This window comes from Pan troglodytes, chromosome 8, assembly GCF_028858775.2.
Source record: "Pan troglodytes isolate AG18354 chromosome 8, NHGRI_mPanTro3-v2.0_pri, whole genome shotgun sequence".
Classification (NCBI taxonomy): domain Eukaryota; kingdom Metazoa; phylum Chordata; class Mammalia; order Primates; family Hominidae; genus Pan; species Pan troglodytes.
The window spans coordinates 124,976,175-125,001,648 of NC_072406.2; the positions used below are offsets into that span (position 1 = coordinate 124,976,175).

Sequence of the window (25,474 nt, forward strand, 5' to 3'; positions counted from 1 at the left end):
GCACTGTGGCTCATGCCTGTAATCCCAGCACTTTGGGAGGCCAAGGTGGGTGGATAACCTGAGGTCAGGAGTTTGAGACCAGCCTGGCCAATATGGCAAAACCCTGTCTTTACTAAAAGTACAAAAATTAGCCAGGCGTGATGGTGGGCACCTGTAATCCCAGCTACTCAGGAGGCTGAGGCAGGAGAATTGCTTGAACCCAGGAGGTGGAGGTTGTAGTGAGCTGAGATGGTGCCATTGCAATCCAGCCTAGTCGACAAGAGCAAGACTCCATCTCAAAAAAAAAAAAAAAAAAAAGAAAAGAAAAGTTGGAATGTACTAAACAAATGTGAACAATTAAATTATTATTTCCTTGATTCCTCTCTGGGAAAGTTGAAATACCTTGATTAAATCAACTGTACCAAGCCCCTTTTAGAAACATAGATGATGATTTTGGTCACATAATATATCAATCATTGGATTTTCTATTTTGGATCTAATCAGAGCCGAGAGCTCATCAATTCAGCTTAGATATTTATCCAAACAAAGGTCAACTTTTAAACCACAGTAGTTTTCTAAAAAGTCCATCAATGAAGAATGTGCTTAAATAATTTAAGGTCCATTCATATCATGGAATAATACTAAGCACTAAATAATACTAAATACTAAATAATACTAAAGTGAAAAGTCAAATTGTTTTATATATATGTATTTTATATATATACATATATATATATGTATTGGTCTTTTCTCACATTGCTAATAAAGACATACCTAAGACTGGGTAATTTATAAAGGAAAGAAGTTTAATTGAGTCACAGTTCCACATTGGCTGAGAAGGCCTCACAATCATGGTGGAAGGCAAATGAGGAACAAAGTCACGTTTTACATGGCAGCAGGCAAAGAGACCGTGGGCAGGGGAACTGCCCTCTATAAAACCATCAGATCTCATGAGACTTATTCACTGTCATGAGAACAGCACAGGAAAAATCCACCCCCATGATTCAATTACCTCCCACCAGGTCCCTCCCATGACACATGGGAATTACGGGAGCTACAATTCAACATGAGATTTGGGTGGAGACACAACCATATCAATATCTATTGTACAATCCCATTTGAAAAATATATAAATACATATCTATGAGGAAGCATGTGTGTGTGTGGGTACGTGTACTCATGAAAACATAATAAAAAGTCTGGGAAAAAATGTACTTGTGAAAACGTAATACAAAGTCTGGAAAAAACTGTTAACTGTGGTTACCTCTGGAGAAGAGTGTAGGACAGTGGTGATAAAGAAAGTGTTTTCTTTTTCCACACTGTATTTTTTATACTTCTAAAACTCTAGCTCTTTTTTTTTTTTTTTACAATAAAGATATATTACTTTTATAATTAAAGTGTTTTTTAAATGACCTAGAAAGGGAGGAGAAGAGACTCAGAGTGAGTCCTGACAGAATTGTTCGGGTCCTAAGGGACCTTGGCAGGGAATGCTGGTTAACCCTTGATATCCTTCTCCCCACCTCCCCACCGTCTTCCATAGAACCTCAATTTTACATTTCCCAGACTCCCTTGCAGCTAGGTGTGGTCATGTGATAAGTTCTGGCCAAATGGAAGTGAGCAGAAATGATTTGCTAACAGCCAGTCCGTGGCCTTAAAGGGAAGGGGCTCTGGCCCAATTCAGCCTCCACATGTAACCTTGAAATCTTTAGGCCAAGATGGCTACATTAGAGAGAAATACACTTCTATCTTGTTTAAGCCTCTGTTATTTTAGATCCTTGTTTCAGCAGCTGAAACTTTATGCAATCCTATACAGAAAACTAGAAATTAATTAGTAAATATTAAGGAGTGTGCCCAGCCTCTGCCACTCCTTAAAGGGATGAAAAGAAACATGAGACTCATTTCTTCTGCCCAAGGGGCTCAAAACCTAGCAGATAAGGCAAGTCTGATTCACTTTTTCTAATTGTGCAGGAGAGTTTATCAGAGGCTAACTTGTGTGCCAGACACAGGAAGGTCTTCATTTCAATGCAGTGCATTACATGAGTCCTGCCCTGTTTTATCAAAGGATGAGAAGTTGGTCATACAAAATATAAGGTGAAAAAAAGAGACCATCCAAACAGAAGAAAGAGATGGACAATAGGAAAAGACTTTTGGGTCCAATACCTTGGCAGGATGAGTTTTGTTGGTAAAAATAAACAAATAAATAAATAATGGCAGGGCCTAATGACCAAGGAGTGGGAAGAGGGAGTCCCTCTAGCTGTTGCTGAGTCCTTCCTTGTGCCTTCTGTAGCCACTGCAAGTTAAATATCAAGCTGCATATACTTACAAATGCACCCAAATGTCCATCAAAAACCTATGTGAATTGCTTGCTCTAGACTGAGCATCAGTCTTTATCCGAGGAGCCCTACCTTTAGTGAGAAATAGTATTTAAGGACCATAATCTGGGCTCTCTTTGTTGCTGAATTGGTTGCTGTTTCTTAATGTTTAAGTGGAAAGTGCTGAAAAATATTTTTTTAAGGGAAACTACATCATGAGTTTAAACAAACAATGCAATTCTAATTCTATTGGGTTTTTACTTATTTGATTTTATATACGTATTTCTTTTATGATGAAAATCTTGATTCCTAAAGAGCACCAACATAATTACTTATTTTGAACACGTAAAATAGTATCAAAATAACATCAGTATTAATGCTAACAACATGATTTTAAAGGTACAAAATGAGAGTGGATCATCGTCATATCAGCAAACGGCTATCAAAGACTTCTGTAATTGTGTCAGAGGACATAGAACTAACCAAAAGTGGCTCCCCACTCACCAAAGGTGGAGAAATCTGCACAGTAAAATAATAACTGCTTTAAATCAAAGCACATCAAATATGTTCCAATCCATGAGTTCACAATGATACTTTTCTTTAAAACTCTCATAGTTAATTATTAGAGATGGCTAGGGACCAAATTCATTTTCTGAAGACTGGCGAGTAAGGAAAGAATCAAGTATTTACCTGCCCTACTGGCATGAACTATGTTTCAGAAAAATCAAATAATTGATGTAGGAAAGTTCTTTTTTATACAAGATTCTCAGCTAATCAGTGCGAAAGAGTGACAAAATTAGAATAACACCATTTTACAACCTCTAATGAAATAATGGATCCAGGGCTAGGCGTGGTGGCTCACACCTGTAATCCCAGAACTTTGGGAGGCCAAGGTGGGTGGATCACTCGAGGTCAGGAGTTCGAGACTGGCCTGACCAACATGCTGAAACCCCGTCTCTACTAAAAATACAAAATTAGCTGAGCATGGTGGTGCACACTTGTAATCCCAGCTACTTGGGAGGCTGAGGCAGGAGAATTGCTTGAACCTGGGAGGCAGATGTTGCAGTGAGCTGAGATCGTGCCACTGAACTCCAGCCTGGGCGACAAGAGCAAAACTCGATCTAAAAAAGAAAAAGAAAAAGAAAAAGAAATAATGGATCCAGGTAATGATCAGCAATGGCTCCTGAAATCATCCAGTGAGAATCGAATGGGGAACTGGATAGTGAACAGACCAGGCTGATGATATCTGAGCCCACTGATCAATCTTATAACAAATAACATTAAATACCCTCTCACATAAAGTAATACAAAATACACAGGACTCTTTATGAAAGATTCTTGCCAGAAAATCAAACCTAAATCTGATCTTGCTGCTAGCTCTAATTACAACTGACAGAAGGTACAGGGGAGAGAGGAACAGGTTAAACAACACCCACATGATACAGTCAGCAAAAAACAGATTATGGGACTCTCTATCAGATGACAACCCAGTTCTTTCAACAAATAAAGGTCAAGAAAAGGAAGAGAGAGAGGAGGAAACTGTACACTAAAAGAGTCTTAAGATCAGACACAAAGCCACGTATGTTATGAATTTTTTTATATAAAGCATTCAGAATAGGTAATTCCATAGAGACAGAAAGTAGATTAGGGGTTGTCTGGAGCTGGGGGAGAGGGGAACAGGGAATAATTACTTAAAGGGTATTTTTATGGGGTGATGAAAAAAAATTTTTTTTTTTTGAGACTGAGTCTCACTCTTGTCGCCCAGGCTAGAGTACAGTGGTGTGATCTCATCTCACTGCAACCTCTGCCTCCTGGGTTCAGGTGATTCTCCTGCCTCGTCTCCCACATAGCTGGGATTACAGGTGCCTGCCACCACGCCTGGCTAATTTTTATATTTTTTAGTAGAGACAGGGTTTAGCCATCTTGGCCAGGCTGGTCTCGAACTCCTGACCTCAGGTGATCCGCTCACCTTGGCCTCCCAAAGTGCTGGGATTACAGGCGTGAGCCACCGTGCTCAGCCTGATGAAAATGTTTTGAAAATAAAAGAGATGGTAGTTGCACAACATTGTGAATGCACTAAAGGCCACTAAATTGTACCCTTTAAAATGGTAATCACATGTTATGTGAATTTCACCTCAATAAAAGAGAGAGAGACAAAGACTTAAGAGACATATCAACCATATGTAAATGTGTGGTATGGATGCTGATTCCAATAAACCAATTGTAAAAAAATAAAATAAAAACTGGCCAGGCACAGTGGCTCACACCTGTAATCCCAGCACTTTGGGAGGCTGAGGCGGGCGGATCACGAGGTCAAGAGATCGAGATCATCCTGGCCAACATGGTGAAACCTGTCTCTACTAAAAATACAAAAATTAGCTGGGCACAGTGGCACACACCTGTAGTCCCAGCTACTCAAGAGGCTGAGGCAGGAGAATCACTTGAACCCGGGAGGCAGAGGTTGCAGTGAGCTGAGATCGTGCCACTGTACTCCACCTGGCACAGAGCAAGACTCCATCTCAAAAAAAAAAAAAAAAATGAGACAATCAGAGACTTATGAACATTGATTATATACTTGCTGGTATTTTAATAAATTACTATTTTTTAAGTTTGATAATGATATTTTGGTTATATTATCACCAAAAAAAATCATTTTATGTTTAAAATATATACTGAAAATGTACAATTTATATGATGCCTGGGTTATAAAATAATCTGGTATGTTTGTGTATGTGAGGAAAGAGAAGTAGGAAGCTATATAAATGTTGAAACTGGGTGATAGCTACATAGGAGTATCCTTACTCTCTATTACTGAAAATTTTCGAAACTTTACAAAATAGATTCTAAAAATAAATTTGCAAAGTTGGTCACCCAATACTTTAAATATAGTTAACCTCTCTAGTGATCAAAGAAATGCAAATTAAAATTACAATATGCAATTACCCACCTGTCAGATTGGCAAAGGTTATGAGAATGTTAATACGCAATATTGGTAAGGATTAGGATAACAGGCACTCTTTTGCCTTCCTGGTTCACTTGATATGACCTTGGTATCACCTTACTACAAAGCAGCTTGGCAGTATGACTGAAAAGCCTTAAATACGTAGGTACCCTTTGCCCCAGGAATTCTGCTTAATTTATCCAAAGGAAATGATTAAACAAGGGCACAAGATTGGTCAAGGATGTTTATTACAGTTTAATTATAATAACAAAAGATTTAAATAACCAAAATACATACCAATAAGAAAATGGTTTTAAGACAAAGGTATATCTACATAATGGATGTAGATATACAGAGCCATTAAGAGCTATGACAAAGATGCATATATTCATTTGTTTACTTGTTTATTTATTTATTTGAGACAGAGTCTCACTGTGTTGCCCATGCTAGAGTGCAATGGTGCATTCTTGACTCACTGAAGCCTCGACCTCCTGGGTTCAGGTGATCCTTCCACCTCAGCCTCCCAAGTAGCTGGGACTACAGGCATGCGCCACCACGCCCCACTAATGTTTTGTATTTTTAGTAGAGATGGGGTTTCACCATTTTGCCCAGACTGGTCTTGAACTCCTTGGCTCAAGTAATCTCCCCACCTCAGCCTCCCAAAGTGCTGGGATTACAGGGTTGAGCCACCGTGACTGGCGAAGATGTATCTTTTATTAGCATAAGAAGATGTGTCATAGATACTTTAGTAAGGGGGAAAAATCAAGCTCCAAAGGTTTTATGTGGTAAGATAATTTTTTTTTAATGTGGGAAGAACTTGCAATGATGACAATCTCTTGGTGATGAGAACACGGATTATTTTTATTACTTTCCTTTTGCTTAACTTTATTTTTTAATTTTTATGCTTGAGGTCTTTTTTCCTAGGGAGGGGAAAGGAGAGAGGAGGAGAGGGGAATTGGGGCATACCTTCTGCACACGTGAGTTTGGGTTTCTTTTTTCTCTTCTTCCCAAGGGTGTAAAAGGTGTGCAAAAAATAAGAAATTTTAAAGGGGAGGTTGAAATAAAAACACCATCAACAATAAGAACTCAGACGTAAACAGCAAAGTGGAGGAAACCGAAGGTACAGGGGAGCTCATGCTGCTTCAGTTTTTCATTTTCCTTTTTTTGGAGTTGGAGTCTTGCTCTGCCACCCAGGCTGGAGTCAGTGGCGCAATCTCAACTCACTACAATCTCTGCCTCCCAGGTTCAAGCGATTTTTCTGCCTCAGCCTCCCAAGTAGCTGGGATTACAGGCACCCACCACCATGCCTGGCTAATTTTTGTATCTTTAGTAGAGACGGGGTTTCACCATGTTGTCCAGACTGGTCTCAAACTCCTGACCTCAGGTGATCTACCCGCCTCAGCACCCCAAAGTGCTGGGATTACAGGCGTGAGACATCGCACCTAGCCTAGTTTTTCATCTTTCTAAGTGGATTTTGAGTAGTTTTGGAATTCCAAAAAATGAATTCCTATATAATTAAAATCACCTTTGTCAAGAGAGTAGATCTTAAATGTTCTCACCTCAAAAAAATAAGCATGTGAGGTGATGGATATGTCAATTAGCTTGATTTAATCATTTCACAATGTGTGCATATATCAAAACATCACATTGTACTCCGTAAACATATTCAATTTTGTTAGCCAGTTATACCTTAGTAAAGCTGAAGGGAAAATTAAAATTTTTTAATTAAATAAATAAAATGTCCTTTGCTTACTAAAATGACTTAAGCCGGGCGCGGTGGCTCACGCCTGCAATCCCAACACTTTGGGAGGCCGAGGTGGGTGGATTACCTGAGGTCAGGAGTTTGAGACCAGCCTGGCCAATATGGTGAAACCCCATCTCTACTAAAAATACAAAAAAAGAATTAGCAGGGCGTGGTGGCACATGCTTGTAATCCCAGCTACTCAGGAGGCTGAGGCAGGAGAATCGCTTGAGCCCAGGAGGCAGAGGTTGTAGTGAGCCGAGATCGTGCCACTGCACTCCAGCCTGGTTGACAGAGTGAGACTCTGTCTCAAAATAAATAAATAAATAAAATAAAATAAAATAAAATAAAATTACTTGAGATCTGGAATTTATTCCAAAGTTACCTAGGGTTGCGCTATGAAGGAAACAATTTGGGCTGTGAGTTGACAGCTCTTGAACCTGGGTAACCAGGTACATATAGGGATTTGCTTTAATTTGTTCTGTACTTCTGTGTTTGGAATTTTTCTTCTTTTTCTTCTTTTTTTTTTTTTTTTGGAGACAGAGTCTTGCTCTGTCGTCCAGACTGGAGTGCAGTGGTTGCTCACTGCAACCTCAACCTCTGCCTCCTGGATTTAAGCAATTCTCCTGCCTCAGCCTCCTGAGTAGCTGGGACTACAGGCACCCGCCACCATGACCAGCTAATTTTTGTATTTTTTGGTAGAGATGGGTTTCACCATGTTGGCCAAGCTGGTCTCTCACTCCTGACCTCAGGTGATCCACCCACCTCGGCCTCCCAAAGTGGTGGGCTTACAGGTGTGAGCCACCATTCCCGGCCTTGTTTGGAATTTTTCATACGAAAGAGTCTTAAAAAAACAAATAAATAGGCCAAGCATGGTGGCTCATGCCTGTAATCCCAGCACTTTGGGAGGCCGAGGCAGGTGGATTACCTGAGGTCAGAAAGTCAAGACCAACCTGGCCAACATGGCAAAACCCCATCTCTACTAAAAATACAAAAATTAGCCAGGTATGATAGTGGGTGCCTGTAATCCCAGCTACTTGGGAGGCTGAAGCAAGATAATCACTTGAACTTGGGAGGTGGAGGTTGCAGTGAGCTGAGATTGTGCCACTGCACTCCAGCCTGGGCAACAGAGCCAGACTCCATCTCAAAAACAATGAATAAATAAATAATAATAATAATAATAGTAATCTTTGTCAGTACAAAATGACACTTTGTGATCTTTGGTGTCTACTCCTTCCACAACACACCCCCAGAGATCACAAAGGGCCAGTGTCATGCTTCATTCTTCATGGCTTACCTCTCCTGTGGTCAGAAAGGGGTTGGGTTTGAACTGGCCCTCTTCTAAAAGTCTCTCCCTTTCTTACCTTTCCTACCTACACAAGACAGCTCTGATGGCTATTCTATGTGTCAACTTGACTGGGCTCAGGATGCCCAGATATCTGGTTAAACATTACCTCTGGATGTGCCTGCAAGGGTGTTTGCAGAAGAGATGAGCATTTGAACTGGTGGACCCAGGAAAGCAGATTCCGCTCCCCAATGTGGGTGGACCTCATCCAATCCATTGAGGACGTGACCAGAACAAAAATGAGCAAGAAGGTTGAATTCAGTCTCTGCCTGACTCTTTTTGTTGAGACATCAGTCTTCCTGGTCTGGGACTTAAACCATTGGCTCTCCTAATTCTCAGACCTTCAGACTTGGACTGAAACTGTAGCACTGGCTTTTCTGGGTCTTCAGCCTGCCAGCACAAATAGCAGGACTTCCTTTTTTTTTTTGAGATGGAGTCTTGCTCTGTGGCCCAGGCTGGAGTACAGTGGCATGATCTCGGCTCACTGCAACCTCTGCCTCCCAAGTTCAAGTGATTCTACTGCCTTAGCCTCCTGTGTAGCTGGGATTGTAGGCATGTGCCACCATGTCTAGCTAATTTTAGTATTTTTAGAGGAGATAAGGTTTCACCATGTTGGCCAGGCTGGTCTCGAACTCCTGACCTCAAATGATCAGGATTACAGGTGTGAGCCATGGGATTACAGGTGTAAGGCATGGAGCCCGACCAAATTGCAGGACTTTTAGCCTCCATAACCACATGAGCCAGTTCCATATATATATTTATACTTACATAAATATATATACACACATATATACACACAATATGAATACTGTGTACACACAGTACATATATACACACAATGTGGAACTGGCTCATTGCTTATATACATATAAATACACGTATATTATGGTGTGTGTGTGTGTGTGTGTGTGTGTTCTATTTGCTCTGTTTCTCTGGAGAATCCTGACTAACATAATACCTGTCTGGGGCCAGGGGCACCGACTTCAGCCAAGAGCTTCAGAAGAGTCAATTGGTTCATTTAAGAAACAAACTCACAGCCTTTCCCTCTTTAGCATCTTCATCAACCTGATTCCTGTGTCACCCTACCTTTGATAGCCTGCCATGCTCCCTCCTACATGGGCCATCTCCTTCTCAGAGGAAGGAAGCATGAAGAGGCTAGTGGATTTGGCATTCCCAGCCTGAAGATTGGTTCTTCTCATTTGGCCACGCTTGACACTTTCTCTTCCATGCATGTTGGCTATAAAAGTGCCTGGAATGCAGAAATTACTATGAATATTCATGAAGTTACATTATGAATAATACTTCTGTAAAAATGAATAGTCTTCACCCTGGGAAATGGAATTCTTTGTCCACACTTTGAGTCACTTGGAGATTGTCAATAGCAGTGTTCAGCAAACTATATAGCCCATAGGCCAAAGGTGCTCCACCATCTATTCTCATATGGCCTGCAAGCCAAGACTGGATTTCACATCTGTAAATATTTGAAAAAAAAAATCAAAAGAAGAAAACTATTTTGTGATATATAAAATTATATTAAATTCATATTTCAGTGTCTATACAGTTTTATTGAAACACAGCCACACTCATTTGCTTATATTTTGCCAAAGTCTGCTTTCATGCTACAAGGACAGTGTCAAGTAATTGTGATGGACACATGACCCACACAGCCTAAAACACTAAAACATTTAGTATCTAGCCCTTTACAGAAAAAGTTTGTTGACCACTGGTCTGTAGGCTTGAGGTTCTCCTAAATGCATTCTTGGTGATTCCAAACTCTTGTCTCATAGAGCTGAACTGCAGTGCCATACATTGCCAGTAGGTGAGGCTATGCACTACACACCAGCCGGAAACCACCCGGAGTTGAAGCTTGGGATTTAGAACATTCATTCATTCATTCAACAAAGATTTAATGAAGGCCAACTTTGTGCCACACACAGTTTTAAGTTCTAGATTTATAGAAGTCTACAAAACAAGCAGAAATGTCTGCTTTCCTGGAACTGAGGTTTTACTGAGAGGAAATGACCACAAACAAGATGGATAATACTACACAGTATGCTAAATGGAAATGAGTGTGATGAAGAAAAAATAAAGCAAGGCAGCAGGTAGAAAGGGTCAGAGACGAGGAGAGTAGCAACTTTAAACCAGGTTAGGTGGCCGGGCACGATGGCTCATGTCTGTAATCCCAGCACTTTGGGAGGCTGAGGCAGACAGATCGCTTGAGGCCAGGAGTTTGAGACCAGCCTGGCTAACATGGTGAAACTCCGTCTCTATTAAAAATAAAAATAAAAATAAAAATTAGCCCAGGGTGGTGGCACACACCTGTAGTTCCAGCTACCTGGGAGGCTGAGATATGAGAAACACTTGAACCCGGGAGGTGGAGGTTGCAGTGAGCCAAGATTGTACCACTGCACTCCAGCCTGCGTAACACAGCGAGACTCTTGTCTCAAAAATAAAATAAAATAAATAAATAAATCAGGTTAGGTAACAATTTTTACCTTGTCAGTGAAGTCCTGAAGGAGATGAGAGGGCAGGCAGTCCATGAATATGTCTGTGATAAGAATATTCCAGGCATGAGGAACAGCAAATGCAAAGGTCCTGGGGTGGACTGCACCCATCACATTCAAGGAAGATCAAAGGAAATGAGTAGTAGAAATTGAGGTCAGGAAGGCAAGGAGTAGAGGACAGTTCATATGGGGCCTTGTAGGTCACATTGATGACGTGGCTTTTATTCTGAGTGATGTATGAAGCCAGCAAAGCAATAGGAGCAGATAAGTAATGTAATTTGATTTCCAATTCCTGAATTAATACCTGTCTGAAATATTCTACCACTACTTTACATAAATGAGGCATACTTTGCCTTTTATTTTGATATATTACATTTAAAGAAAGTTGAAATGTATGAGGGTAAGTATAAAAAGTTGAGTAACAGGAAGAAAGTATGTCTGTGAGCACTTCAGTTATCCATTGCTGCATAACAAATCAACCCAAAGCTTAGCAGTTTAAATGAACAGTGATTTCTCATTTGTCATAATACTGTGGCTTTAGTAGGATCAGCCAGGCCATTCTACTCTCTTGGCATCAGCTGAGGTCACTCATGTGGCTGAATTCTACTGGCAAGTGAGCTGGACTGGCAGGTCTAACGTTTCACCCCACACATCTGGAACTTTGTTGTCCTCCATGGACTTCTCCCCCCAGTTATCTTAGGCTTTTTCACAATGTGGCAGCCTCAGAGTCTCAGGGTTTCCAGGATTTCTGCAAAAGCTGGCTTCAAGAGGGAAACAAGAAGCTGCCAGAACTCTCAGAGGCTAGACCTATAAATGGCACAGCATCACTTCTGCCACATTGTACTGGTCAAAATAAGTCAAAAGTCCAGCCCAAATTCAAGGCTAGGAGAGATTCCATCTAGTGATAGTTGTTTGATGGGTTGAGCAGCATTCATGTACTTGGAGAGAAGAAATTGATGGTGGCCATCTTTGGAGACTGTCAGAATGGGCAAGAAAAACTGATTCCTCCTACCACCACCATGGCATCTTGGGGTGCCCTTCTCTCCTTTTGGCCATTGTGTGTGCATAATATTGATCAGTTTGATTGGTGGATGGAAACTGATTAACTTTATATTCTTGAATCATGTGTTTCCCTGAGGCCTGGAAATTAGTCTGAGAAGCTCCCTGACCCCTATACACGAGCCCCCTTATAGCCTGTGTTCATTTTCCTCCCTGGCTCTGCAGGCCCACCATCCCCATTCCTGGGCATTGTCACACTCTGACAGGCAGCTGGGCTAATGTCAGAAAATGGGACAGGTGGTATGGCATTCTGCAGAATTTGGGGGATGTGGTGTAGCTTTTTCCCTGGAAGAAGCCAGAGCTGGCCAGACTGAACAAATATGTACCCCAGCCCTAATGATGGTCCACCTTCCCAAAAGGAAAGCAAGTGAAGGATCATGCATTTAAATTACCTCTAGGCTTCATAAACAAAACCAAAATCTTTTTTCTGGAAATAATTTTAGATTTACAAAAGAGTTATAAAGGTAGTACAGAAAGGTTCTCATACCCTTCACCCAGCTTCCCCTAACGTTAACTACTTACATAACCATGATCCATTTGTCAAAATGAAGACATTATCATTGACACCCTGGTGTGGTGGTGCACGCATGCAGTCCCAGCTACTCGGGAGTCTGAGGTGGGAGGATCCTCTGAGCCTGGGAGGTGGAGATTGCAGTAAGCCACTGCACTCCAGCCTGGATGATAGAGTGAGACCCTGTCTCAAAAAAGCAAAACAACAACAACAAAAACATTCCCACAATACTATTAGCCAAACTACAGACTTATTTAGATTTCCCCAGTTTTCCCACTACTGTCCTTCTTCCATTCCAAGAGCCCATCCCGAATTCCACATAGCATTTAGCCTTAGCCATCATGTCTCATTAGTCTCCTTCAGTCTATGACAGTTTCACAGTCGTTCCTTGTCTTTCATGACCTGGAGAGCTTTTGAAGAGTAGCACTCAGGTGTTTCGTAGAATGTTCCTCAATTTGGGGTTGACTCATGTTTTCTCATAACTCAACTGAGGTCATGAGGTTTGGGAAGAGGTGTCGTGCCGTTCACATTGTATCATGTCAGGGGCACATGCCATCAACCTGCAATATTACTGGTGATGTTAACTTTGACATTAAGCTTACCGAAGGTGGTATTTGTGAGATTTCTCCACTGAGAATTCACTGTATTTTCCTTTCCATTCTCTATTCGTTAGAAGCAAGTCACGAAGTCCAACTCACACTCAAGGGGATGGGAATTGAACTTCTGGAGGGAGGAACCTCTGGGCTTTTAAAAATACACAGCACACTAGGCAGGGCTGCCAGGAGCAGGGAGGGTCCCAGGCCTGCCCACTGACTTGCTGTTGACCTTGGGTGAGTCACTGTGTTTCTCAGAGCCGGGATTTCCCTCCCTCTTATGAAATCCATCATGGTTTCACGGCCCCACAGCTGTCTCTAGGAGCCTCAGAAGGATTTAGCCAGTAACACTTTGAGCTGCTGGAATATGGATCTGATAGGGGACACAGGGTCCTTGTTAATGACACTGGGGTCCTGTTCCTGGTCTGTAAGCAGTTTCCAATCCTGATGCTCATCATCCCCATAACAGGAGTGCCCCCTCAAAGTGGTGGGGCCGTCACTATTTTTACAAAATGGTCTCATGTTATAAACATGCTAACGAGGATTTTGTGTAGCAGGAAATACCACAGGGAAATATTTTTGTAAAGTGAAGCATTATTTTGCAAAGTGAATAATTCCCCTGAATTAGCCTTTTTGTCTAAAGTCAACTTTTCACTTATTGGATTTGCTTAAACTAAGGGGCTCTAGGAATTCCTTCCAAAGTACACACTGTCTTTGTGCAAATGCTTCTGAACGGACAGAATGTTTTCTACGTTGATGGTGATGAATTACCTGAGAATCATAACTTATAGTAATTGTTTTACGGCCTTGTTGGTTGACTCTTTACTAGTGGAGAATCCTGGCCAACCTGTATTCTGTCAATTGACACTAAGAAGAACTAAACCCCAAAAAGATTGCCGTTTGGTGACTTTAGCAAAGACAATGAATGGTGAGCTATGTTTTTCTGGGAGTAGGTATATCTGCTGGGATTAGATGTTTTCTCTGTTTCTTTTGACATCACACCACTCTCCGTGGACCACCATGTCTGGGCACACAGGCTTTGCGTCCTACAAAACTCCAGGGTATCACTCCCAGGGATTCTGATGTGGATGGTGCTCCCTGGAGTTCAGGAACATGGCAGCCCTGTCTCCCACCCTGTGGAGCCACTGCTGAACTCGTCCAGTTTCTCACCCCGCGTCAGGTCTCTGATAAACCTGGAGGAGGGCTGACACAGAGCAGAATGCCACTGTCCAAGACTTTGGTGTTCTCTCCAAATTCCTCTCCACAGACAGTCAACAAAGGCTTCTGACAAGGTGGAAGAAAATGTTCATTCTACCCTTTTCATTTGTGGCCATGACTGGACCACCCCACCTGGACAATATGTAATAACGTCCTTCAGAGATCCTCTAATTGTCTTGAGAATAGCACAATTACCTGGGTTGTGCTGGGGGAAGGGTGTTCGAGTGTTTCTTTGTTGAACATAAAGAGTTAAAATAGACAAGAATTTTTAGTACTCTCTTGACATGTCTTCATTTTTCAACATAGAAAGAATCTCAAAAATGGAAGTGACCCATAGCATCCCTCATCCTGAGAAAGACTCAGGCCAAGAAACACCCCCCTCAGTGTTTCAGTCTTCTACTCCTTTTTTTTTTTTGAGACAGAGTCTTGCTCTGTCACCCAGGCTGGAGTACAGTGGCATGATCTCAGCTCACTGCAACCTCTGTCTCTTGGGTTCAAGCGATTCTCCCACCTCAGCCTTCCAAGTAGCTGGGACAACAGGTGTGCACCACCACACCCGGCTAATTTTTTTGTAATTTTAGTAGAGACGGGGTTTCACCATGTTGGCCAGGCTGATCTCAAACTCCTGACCTCAAGTGATCCACCCACCTTGGCCTCCCAAAGTGCTGAGATTACATAGCTAACTCTGCTTTACTCTCTTCGTTCCTAAGCACCTCCGATCCTTTGCCTGTATTGTGCCTCCTACCTAGAAGGTTCTCCCTCTTTCTTCCCTGATTATCCAAGTCTTCTATTTTTCAAGACTCAGTTCAGCCATGCAGCCTTTTAGAGGTCCTTTCTATAGCTGCCTTAGCCCCCAAATGCCATCCTCATCTACTACTCCAGAACTGCCTCTTTGAAGAGGAGGACATACTCATCATCCCCATAACAGGAGTGCCACCTCTTTATCATGATGCATTCCCTTACCATGCCCTTTCTTGTTAAATGAAGTGTAATGATGGGCACACATTATTTTTGCCAGACTAATATTCACTCCTCCTTCTGATAAAGGATCTGATTTTCCTTTAGGGCTCCACTGCTCCCTCATCCTCTCTCTCCTGCCTCCCAGCACCCTAGCTGGCTCAGAAGAGCATGTGTGCCTAATCAATGTGTGCATTCAATCCCCTTGGTCTGATGTTTGGTACTGGATCTATCAGGGCCACTGTATGGAAATGACCCGCCCAGAAGTGGAGCCACATCAGAGGAAAGAACAGAAATGGATGATGATGATGATGATGATGATTTTTTTGTTGTTGTTGTTTGTTTTTTGTTTTTTGAGATGGAGTTTCACTCTTATTGTCCAGGCTGGAGTGCAATGGCATGATCTCAGTTCACTACAACCTCTGCCTCCTGGGTTCAAGCGATTCATTCTCCTGCCTCAGCCTCCCAAGTAGCTGGGATTACAGGCGCCTGCCACCACACCTGGCTAGTTTTTATATTTTTAGTAGAGACGGGGTTTCACCATGTTGATCAGGCTGGTCTTGAACTCCTGACCTTAGGTGATCCACCTGCCTCGGCCTCCCAAAGTGCTGGGATTACAGGCGTGAGCCACCGCGCCAGGCGATGATGATGTTTAAGCCCCTGGATTCAGCTGTACCTGAAGTTAGAATTCTGCCTTAGACTTTTCTGGTACCTAAGCCTATAAATTCCTCTTTTGCTCTAGCTAGTTTGGTTTCTGCCACTTGCAATACAAAGTTCTTTGTGGATAGGGATCACGCCTGATTTACCTTGACATTCCCCTGTGGCAAGCACAGTGCTTGGCATATATATAGTAAGTGTTTCATAAATAGTTATTGCTGATATAGGGGGAAAATATGCTAAACCAGCCAGTTCAAAGGGGGAAAATTCTTTTTTTTTTTTTTTTTTTTTGAGATGGACTCTTACTCTGTCACCCAGGCTGGAGTGCAGTGGCAGAATCTCAGCTCACTGCAACCTCCATCTCCTGAGTTCAAGCGATTCTCCTGCCTCAGCCTCCCTAGTAGCTGGGATTACAGGTGCATGCCACCACGCCCAGCTAACTTTTTTTCTATTTTTAGTAGAGATAAAGTTTCACCATGTTGGCCAGGCTGGTGTCGAATTCCTGACCTCAAATGATCTGCCCCCCTCAGCCTCCCAAAGTGTTGGGATTACAGGCGGGAGCCACTGCACCCAGCCTAAAGGAGAAAAATTCTCATTTTATGAAAACCAAATAAACCACAGTGGTTTTTCACCTCTCACCTAGTGAGACAAGGTCCAGGTGGTAGCCTATGCTTGTCTTTATTCTCTACCCTCTCTCCTTCAATCTCTGAACTATGGCTTCTTCTGTTTTTTTTTTGGTTTTTTTGTTTGTTTGTTTGTTTTGTTTTTTGAGATGGAGTCTTGCTCTGTCACCCAGGCTGGAGTGCAGTGGCGCAATCTCGGCTCACTGCAAGCTCCACCTCCCAGGTTCACGCCATTCTCCTGCCTCAGCCTCCCAAGTAGCTGGGGACTACAGGCGCCCACCACCATGCCTGGCTAATTTTTTGTATTTTTAGTAGAGATAGGGTTTCATCATGTTAGCCAGGATGGTCTTGATCTCCTGACCTCGTGATCCGCCTGCCTCGGCCTCCCAAAGTGCTGGGATTACAGGCGTGAGCCACCGTGCCTGGCCTGAGCTATGGCTTCTTAAGACCATGAGCTTTAAGGTCAGGCTGCCTGGCTTCAAATCAATATTTTGCTGCTTATAAGCTCTGTGTCCTTAGACAAAGTATTTAGTCTTTCTAATCCTCAGTTTCTTCAAATGTAAAATGGGGAAAATAGTAATATCTATGGCTTGGGTTGCTATGAAGATTAAATGAGCTGTTATTATAATTTTTTTCTTTTTCACTCTGTCACCGAGGCTGGAGTGCAGTGGTACAATTAGCTTCTACCTCCTGAGCTCAAGTGATCCTTCTATCTCAGCCTCCTGAGTAGCTGAGACCACAAGTGTGTGCCACCATGGCCAGCTAATTTTTAGAAATTTTTTTGTAGAGATGAAGTCTCCATATGTTGCCCAGACTGGTCTCAAACTCCTGGACTCAAGTGATACTCCTGCCTCAGCCTCCCAAAGTGCTGAGATTACAGGTGTGAGCCACCACACCACCACACCCAGCTTATGATAGCCTGTTATAATTCTTTTTTTTCTTTTTTCTTTTTCTTTCTTTTTTTTTTTGAGACAGGGTCTCACTCCGTTGCGCAGGCTGGAGTGCAGTACACAGCTCACTGCAGTCTTGACGTCATGGACTCAGGTGATCCTCCTACCCCAGCCTTCTGGGTAGCTGGGACTACAGGTGTGCACCATCATGCCCAGCTAATTTTTCATATTTTTTGTAGAGACAAGGTTTCACCATGTTGTTCAGGCTCATCTCAAACTCCGGGGCTCAAGTGATCCCCCTCCCTCTGCCTCCCAAAGTGCTGGGATTACAGTTATGCGGTTATGAGCCACCATACCCAGCCGCAATTCTTAAAATACCAACATCATCCTCCCTGAAGTCTGTACCATTTAGCTGTTTCCTGTTGGATCCTAGGCAGGACTTTGGGACCAGGCCGTGCTGTGAGAAAAGGTGCAGGAACAGTGTCAGAGTTGGGATAGTGTCAGCCAGAGGAAAAGCAGGTGATCTCTCAAGTAATAGTTAAAGAAGACCTCAGATTCCTGTTAACTGCAGCCAACCTCTACCAAGAATAAGGGCATCACATCCTCAGACTTTACAGATCTAATTTTTCTCCTTCATGGATGGAGGAATAGCAGAAAGAACATGGGTTCTGGTGTGAGACTGATGGTTCAAAGTCCAATTCTGATCCTTCATAACACTTTGACCTCTCAGAACCTTAGTTTCCTCATGTGTAAAATGGGGATGACATTACCAACTTCAGTAAGAAAAATCACTTAGAATAGTAACCACTCAGGTCATCATTCAACACAGATATTTTGAGCCTAGTCTGTTACAAGCCTTCTGACACGTGGCAGGGTGAACAGTATACTCATGCACTCTACCATCATGGACCTTAGACTAATGAGGAAGGGAGTTATCGCTCAACAGATTCTAGCAAAACATGGTGAGTAATTTGATAGGGGAAGTAAAAGGAACTGAGGATCTTATAAAGGGAGGTTTAAAACGTAAGTTAGGCATTTAGAAGATGAGTAAACAAAGAGGAGAAGTTGAAGGACTGATAAGGAGCCCAGAGTGAAATTGAGGAAAGCAAGACTTCTGTCTCAGCCTTGTGATTTGCATGGGATCCCTCTCATCTCTAGCTCCAGGAGTAATTTCAACCTCTTATCATAACAACTGATTGAGGTGGCTCAGTCTTAAGCCAAACAGCACATGGCATTTCCACAGCAATTGTTTTGGGATGATCCAATTAGAGCAAAGATAAAAACTCTTTGTTCCTATGGATGTGACCTAAAAAGTTGTGTCGGCAGCCATCTTACAACTATGTGGGAAATGTGACTGAGGACAAAGCCGATACCTCAGAAGGGGACAAAGATTGAAGAATTGCAGAGCCTGAGCCCTGATCAAACTATACCTGAAGCTTACTAACCATTGGTCTTTTGACGATGCATGAGCTGATAAATCTTTGTTTAAGCCGGCTTGTGCTGAACTTTTTGTTATTTTTATATTTATTTATTTATTTATTTTTGAAATGGAGCCTTGCTCTGTCGCCCAGGCTGGAGTGCAGTGGCACGATCTTGGCTCACTGCAACCTCCACCTCCCGTGTTCAAGCAATTCTCCTGCCTCAGCCTCCCGAGTAGCTGAGATTACAGGCACCCACCACCATGCCTGGCTAATTTTTGTATTTTTAGTAGGGACGGGGTTTCACATATTGGCCAGGCTGGTCCCAAACTCTTGACCTTGTGATCTGCCTGCCTTGGCCTCCCAAAGTGCTGGGATTACAGGAGTGAGCCACTGTGCCCAGCCCTTTTTGTTATTTTTAAATGGAATTATTCTAACCAATAGACAAGAGAGGAATAGTTTGAGAAATAGGAAGCAAGTACAATGGTATCTGATGATATCAACATGTCAAGCAAAACAAGGACAAGAAGTTTCCTTTGGATTTGGCAATATGAAGATAATTTGTGACCCGGGCAAGATAAGTTTCAGTAGTAGGGAGTGGGGTGACAAGGAGAACTCTGTGCAAGCTTGTACGGCACAAGTAAGTGAACAGAGGACCCGCTTGATTGTGTTTGAGGGACGCAAGCAATACATAGTCTCTGTCATCAGAGTGGGATTGTATTTTGTAAGATCTTAAGCATTCTGTGTTATTGTCCCACTATCCATCAAAACATTTCCCCCAAATCCTTTAACTGTTTGGGTTCTGGGCTGTCCTGTAGGTTTAACTCTAAAAAGTACAGTGTTTCAAGTAAACTGTGTAAGAAGCTTCCGTCACAGTTGACCAGTTGGATTAAGTTTTGGCCTTTTTCCCACTAACATAGTTACTGCTTCCTAACATTTTGGGGACAGGGAGTCGCATAGCCCTTAGAGAATTAGCTTAAAACCATGAACCCTTTCCCTTGGAGAGAAAATGCCCCCAAATTCTGTACACATTTCTGAGGCTTCATGATCACTATGCAGCTGGCCTCACAGATTACCTGGGACACTGCCCAAGCTTGCCATCATTTATAAGCTCTAGTGAATCAAAATTTCCTTAACTGGGGTCTTGTTCCAATGAATGAAGGATTCCAACTCATCAAACTAGCTCTCTCTTCCCGCCAGTAGCTCCTAGAATTCCAGCTTTCTCCTTCAGCCTTCAGGGGTTGATCAAGGTGGAGTTTGTTGCCTTCTCACTCTGTCAAAACACCCACACCAGCCTCACCTCTCTCTGCTTCTCTTCCCAGTTTCTCCTCCACCGACCACAAATCTCCAGCCCTGGCCCTAGTAAAGGCCATGAATGTAAAAGGTGTTTATGGTCATACTCTCACTCACTCATCTCTTCATTCTTGGGATTCTACCTGCAGAGTGAGGCACAGTTCTCAGACACCTGTCCCATGCAACCCTGGAAACCACACTCAGGAATTGGGAGGTGAAGACATGCAAGTCCAGGATGTGACCTGCCACTAACACATTCCCTACCTGTGGCCTGAATTTTTCCCATCATGCTCCTCCTTCAGTATAAAATAATTCACTTGTCCCGAAGTGCTGGTTTCAGCCCAGCTGAGAGATTTGCTGGTGAGGAATGGAGTGATGTAAAATCTGAGTGCAGCTCTGGCTCTCTGATCTGGAGTAAAACAACTTTGCTCTAATGGTATGCCTCCCACCTGAGCTCAAGTAAAGGGTCTAAAGTATTTTGTTTTGACCTCTGTTAACACTTATAATTATGTCCTGATTGTTTGCATGCCCACCAGTCATCCTTACTAGCTCCTTTGGGGTGTAACCATGGATAATTCACCCTCGTGTATTACAGATAATAACATTAACAAGAGTGAGTGTGGACTGAGATCTCTGCTCTCTCCCAACCCTATGCAACACTATCTATTACTAACCTCTCTTAAGTTTTTTTTAACTTTTTTTTTTTTAATCAAAGTCTCGCTCTGTTGCCCAGGCTAGAGTGCAGTGATGAAATCTCGGCTCACTGAAACCTCTGCCTTCCAGGTTCAAGTGATTCTCCTCCCTCAGCCTCCCGAGTAGCTGGGGTTACAGGTGCACACAACCATGCCTGGGTAATTTCTGTGTTTTTAGTAGAGATGGGGTTTCACTATGTTGGCCAGGCTGGTCTCGACCTCCTGACCTCAAGTGATCTGCCCGCCTCTGCCTCCCAAAGTGCTAGTGTGAGCCACCACACCCAGCCTTAAACTTTTCATTCTGTACTAATTTTGCAATTCTTCTGCAATACTAATATTGCAAAATTAGTACAAAAATTCCCATATATCCTTTACCCAGCCCCTGCCCAAATGTTAACATCTTGCACAACCACAATAAAATAGTCAAAATCAGAAAATTAACACCAAGGCAATACTTAACTCTATGGAACTAATAACTAACTATATCTAATAATAGCTAATCTCATTCAAATTTCACCAAGTATACTACTGCTGGACTTTTTCTGGTCCAGAATCCAGGGTTTCATGTTGCATTCAGCTGACATGTCTCCAGTTTGCTTTCATCTGAGGTAGTTTGTCTTTAACACTTTTGAAGAGTATTGGCCAGTTAGTGATTTATAGAATGTCCCTTCTTTGGATTTGTCTGATGTTTCTTCAGGATTAGAATCAGGTTATGCATTTTTGGCAAGAATACTACAAAAGAAATGCTGTGCCTTTTTCAGTGCATCATATCAGGAGGTACATGATGTCAATATACAATGATGTCATTACTGGGAATGTCAACTTTGATCACTTGATGAAGGTGGTATACACCACCTTTCTTCACTATAAAGTTACTCTTTTCCCCTTTGTAACTGATAAGTATCTTGTGGGGAAATTCTTTGAGACTATATAAATATCCTGTTTCTCATCATACTTTTACCACTAATTTTAACATCTATCAGTGATCCTTTCTTGAAAACAATCATGACTGGGGTGTTTGCCAAATGCTGATTCTCTATTTCCATATTTCTTTCTCCATTGAAAACTGGAATTCTGTAAGAGGTTTTCTCCTCTCCTTTTTGCTTACTTATTTATTGACATCAGTATACACTCATAGAATATTAACCCCATTTTTTCATTGAGAAAACTGAGGCTGAAAGATGTTGGATAATATGGTACCCACAGCCACAAAGCTAGGATGAAGGAGAGCCAGGATTTAGTCTTGCGCCACCTAAGTGCTTAACTGATACTTCTTCATGACAATGCAAATTTTGTAACTTAGCACGGTTACCTCTTTGCTTTGATTACCAGGTGATATAGTTTGGCTGTGTCCCCACCCAAATCTTACCTCCAATTGTGATAATCCCCATGTGTTAAGGGTGGGGCCAGGTGGAGATCATTGACTCATGGGGGCGGTTTCTCTCATACTGTTCTTGTGATAGTGAATAAGTCTCATGAGATCTGATGGTTTTATACATGGGAGTTCCCCTAAATAAGCTCTCTTGCCTGCCACCATGTAAGATGTGACTTTGCTCCTCTGCATTCACCTTCCACCATAATTGGGAGGCCTCCCCAGCCATGTGGAACTGTGAGTCAATTAAGCCTCTTTCCTTTATAAATTACTGAGTCTTGGGTATGTCTTTATTAGCAACGTAAGAACAGACTAATACACCAGGAAATTCAAATTTAAGACTACCTTCAGTAATACTGCCAGTTCGTACAACATGCAAATTTTGCTACTACATTCTCTTATTATTGTATCCTATTTCTCTCTTGTGCCCATGTCATTATCTGTTTTATTTTCTCAATCATATTTGTATTTTTTTAAATCACCTGAAATCTTTTTAGGGGAGAAAACAAATAATAAATAAACATATCTCTGAGGCTAGGACACGATAGGTTGCTTATTATTACTTGATGTGAATCACTTTGATTGCTGAAATGCTGAAAGATTGTTTCTTGACAATGGTGGCCACAAGTGGTCCTTAAGACTTGTCCACAAGGACAAATTCACAGAACATGTAGAGACACATACCTTCTTTCTGTGGCTCCTAATAAATGAGTGTGCCCAGATGGGGTTATCAGAGGATGTAATGATGACAGCCAGGTACCAAGTGCTGAATGCCTAAAGTTGATATATGGAGGAAGGAACATTTTTAATGATGTCTCAACCATCTTTAAGATGGAACCCAAATGGCTTGTTCTGGGACACTGTTTGGAGATTAAAGAGACTGAGGGGGCAAGCAGTGAGCTCTCTGAGACTGCAAGTATTCGAGCAGACCAGACACAAGGGCTTTTGCAGGGCGTGCCAATGTCACTTGGAAGATGTGGATGGTGGAACTCTGTGCTTTGCTTTCCAGGCTCCATTTTCCCTCCTTCTGGGAAGCAGGTCTAAACTTTGGAATGCTTCTCTCCTCCACTGTGACTGTATAGTTAGGGTAAGCTGAATTCACCCACAGCTCCAGGTCTTTAAGCCAATACGTTTCACCTGTCCCCAACCATAATGTCTGGTTCAGGTATCTGCAGGTAACAACCCAGAGTCAGAGATGTGACAGCCAGCTTCTAGCACCTTCTAGGAAAGAGAAGCTCATCTCCTCCATGGAAGTTTATAGAAGAGGTATGCTGTCTTCCCCAGTGATGGAGGCTGTGAAGTAGGGAGCTATGGCAGCCTGATGATAGAGTCAGCCTGAGGCTAAGCCAGACAACGGGAGCTAAGAAATGGAACTATGGTCTGAGCTGTGGCTCTCGCTCCATCAGAAGCCAGATATCTCCTGCATCTCCTGGACGGTGACAAGACCCAGCAGTTTGCCATTCTTTATTAAAACAGTTTGGTTAGAGGCTTTGATCATTTGCAACTGAAAGAATCATAAATGTTAAAACTAGATGGACTAAAAATCAGATTTAGTTTTAGAACCACTGCAGGAAGTTTACTAAACACACAGAATGCCTTTGAATTTGTATCAAATACAAATATGATTGATAAACATCCCCTAGTAATTCTTGTGCACACCGAGACCTGGAAGCCACTGATCTCTGCTCAAACACATTAAGACTGGCCTTTGAAAGGTCCTTAGTGTGTCCTTTTGCTCCCTCCCCTCCTCCTCCTCCTCCTCTGCCCCCTCCTCAGCCAGGTGAGAGACCCCCAGGAAGAAGGCCTGGCCCCAGCCCCGAGCTTCAAGGCTTTCTATTTATATGCGAAATTGCTTGCGTTTTCCTAGTTAGTGGCAGATCTGCCTGTTTGATGTTAATGAGTTTGTGAACCCAACAAAAACATGAAAGACGAGGCTTTTCCAAAGAGGAAAAATAGAAAATAAAATGCCATCCAAAATGAGACAGGCTTGAAATCCGCCTTGCATCTCACCAGCCCCTTTCTCTGTCTTCCCAAAGGGGCACCTTTCATCCAATTGAGGAAATCAAGATAAAATGCCAGCCTGGTGAATATCCTGCAAAACCAAATTGATCTGATTTGCCTGGACAAAGAAAATGAGGAATTTGGCTGATCAAAGTGGGCACAGCTCCCTCTTAAGCCCCACCCACCACATCAGGCCTCCTGTGGACAAGAAACACAAATCTCTCGCACATCAGCGCTGCTCTCATATTCATTTTCAAATAGCCCCTTGCATCCTGGTGCAAATCTTAGCTGTCTCCTAATAACCCACTTTAGGACATGGATGTTCTGATCTGATATTATTAAATGGAAAGGGGCCGCTTTCTAATCTGGAGAGAGGCAGGGGCATTTGTAACAGCCAGAATCAAAGGCCTGGTCTCTTTCTGTTCCTAATTATCAATAGTGTTTTATAATCTTATTAATATTGATACACAGTATACTGAAGATCTGTTAAGGCGTAATGTATGTGGAAGATAATTAACAAGATCCGAGTCAGATCAATCGCCTATTTGACAGCCAACGGTGTGTGGCTTATAAATTATACATATTCTAGGTATTGCTCAAAATGTTTAAAGTTTCAGTCCAATCCTTCCGATCCAGCGCTGAGGGAAGGCATGAACCTAAAGGTACCGTCCCCAGCCTATTGGAGCCTTCTCTGCACACGCAGGACTCACTCTTACTTAAAAATCAAAGGGTTCTGTTAACTGCCAAGATCTACACAAAGCATAAAAACACACCTTCTCCTTGTAAAGTACAGAAAAACAAAAGGTGAAATCTTGTAAGAAAAGAGATGATTAACAAAAGGAAGGTAATTTGCCTTTTGATTTCTGAGAGAAGGTAGCAGTTGGATGTTTCAAATGGCAGAGCTGATCTTGCCTGCTGACGCCAGTCTGTAACAGAGTAAGATATTTGGTTGCAGTAAATGCAATTAACAATCCCAATTAATGTGTATGTTTCAGTGGATTGAAGAGTTTAAACTGGGCCAGGTGCAATGGCTCACACTTGAAATCCCAGCACTTTGGGAGGCCGAGATGGGCGGATTGCTTGAGCCTAGGAGCTTGAGGCCAGCCTGGGAAACATAGTGAGAACCCGTCTCTACAAAAAAAATACAAAAATTTGCTGGGTGCGATGGCACATCTCTAGTCCCAGCTACTCCGGAGGCTGAGGTGGCAGGATGACTTTAGCCCAGGAGGTCAAGGCTGCAGTGAGTCAAGGTGGAGCCACTGCCCTCCAGCCTGGGTGACAGCAAGATCCTGTCTCAAAAAAAAAAAAAGAGTTTAAACTGTGCTCTCTTGCTCTTGGTCAAATAGTGAGTGTGTGTGTGTGTGTGTG

The 25,474-nt window shown here is 42.5% G+C and overlaps 1 protein-coding gene across 2 annotated transcripts in view; it reads left to right on the forward strand.

Moving 5' to 3' along the window:
- VTI1A (vesicle transport through interaction with t-SNAREs 1A) overlaps positions 1–25,083 on the forward strand; it is a 441,715-nt gene extending 416,632 nt beyond the window's left edge. Inside the window, exon 8 of one of the 2 annotated variants that reach the window (XM_063781189.1) lies at positions 24,142–25,083. In XM_063781189.1, coding sequence (XP_063637259.1) covers positions 24,142–24,214 — 73 coding nt within the window. In that variant the 3' untranslated portion in view covers positions 24,215–25,083. The remainder of the gene's footprint in view (positions 1–24,141) is intronic. The other variant, XM_063781188.1, reaches the window with a different exon arrangement.
- Positions 25,084–25,474: the final 391 nt, after the last annotated feature.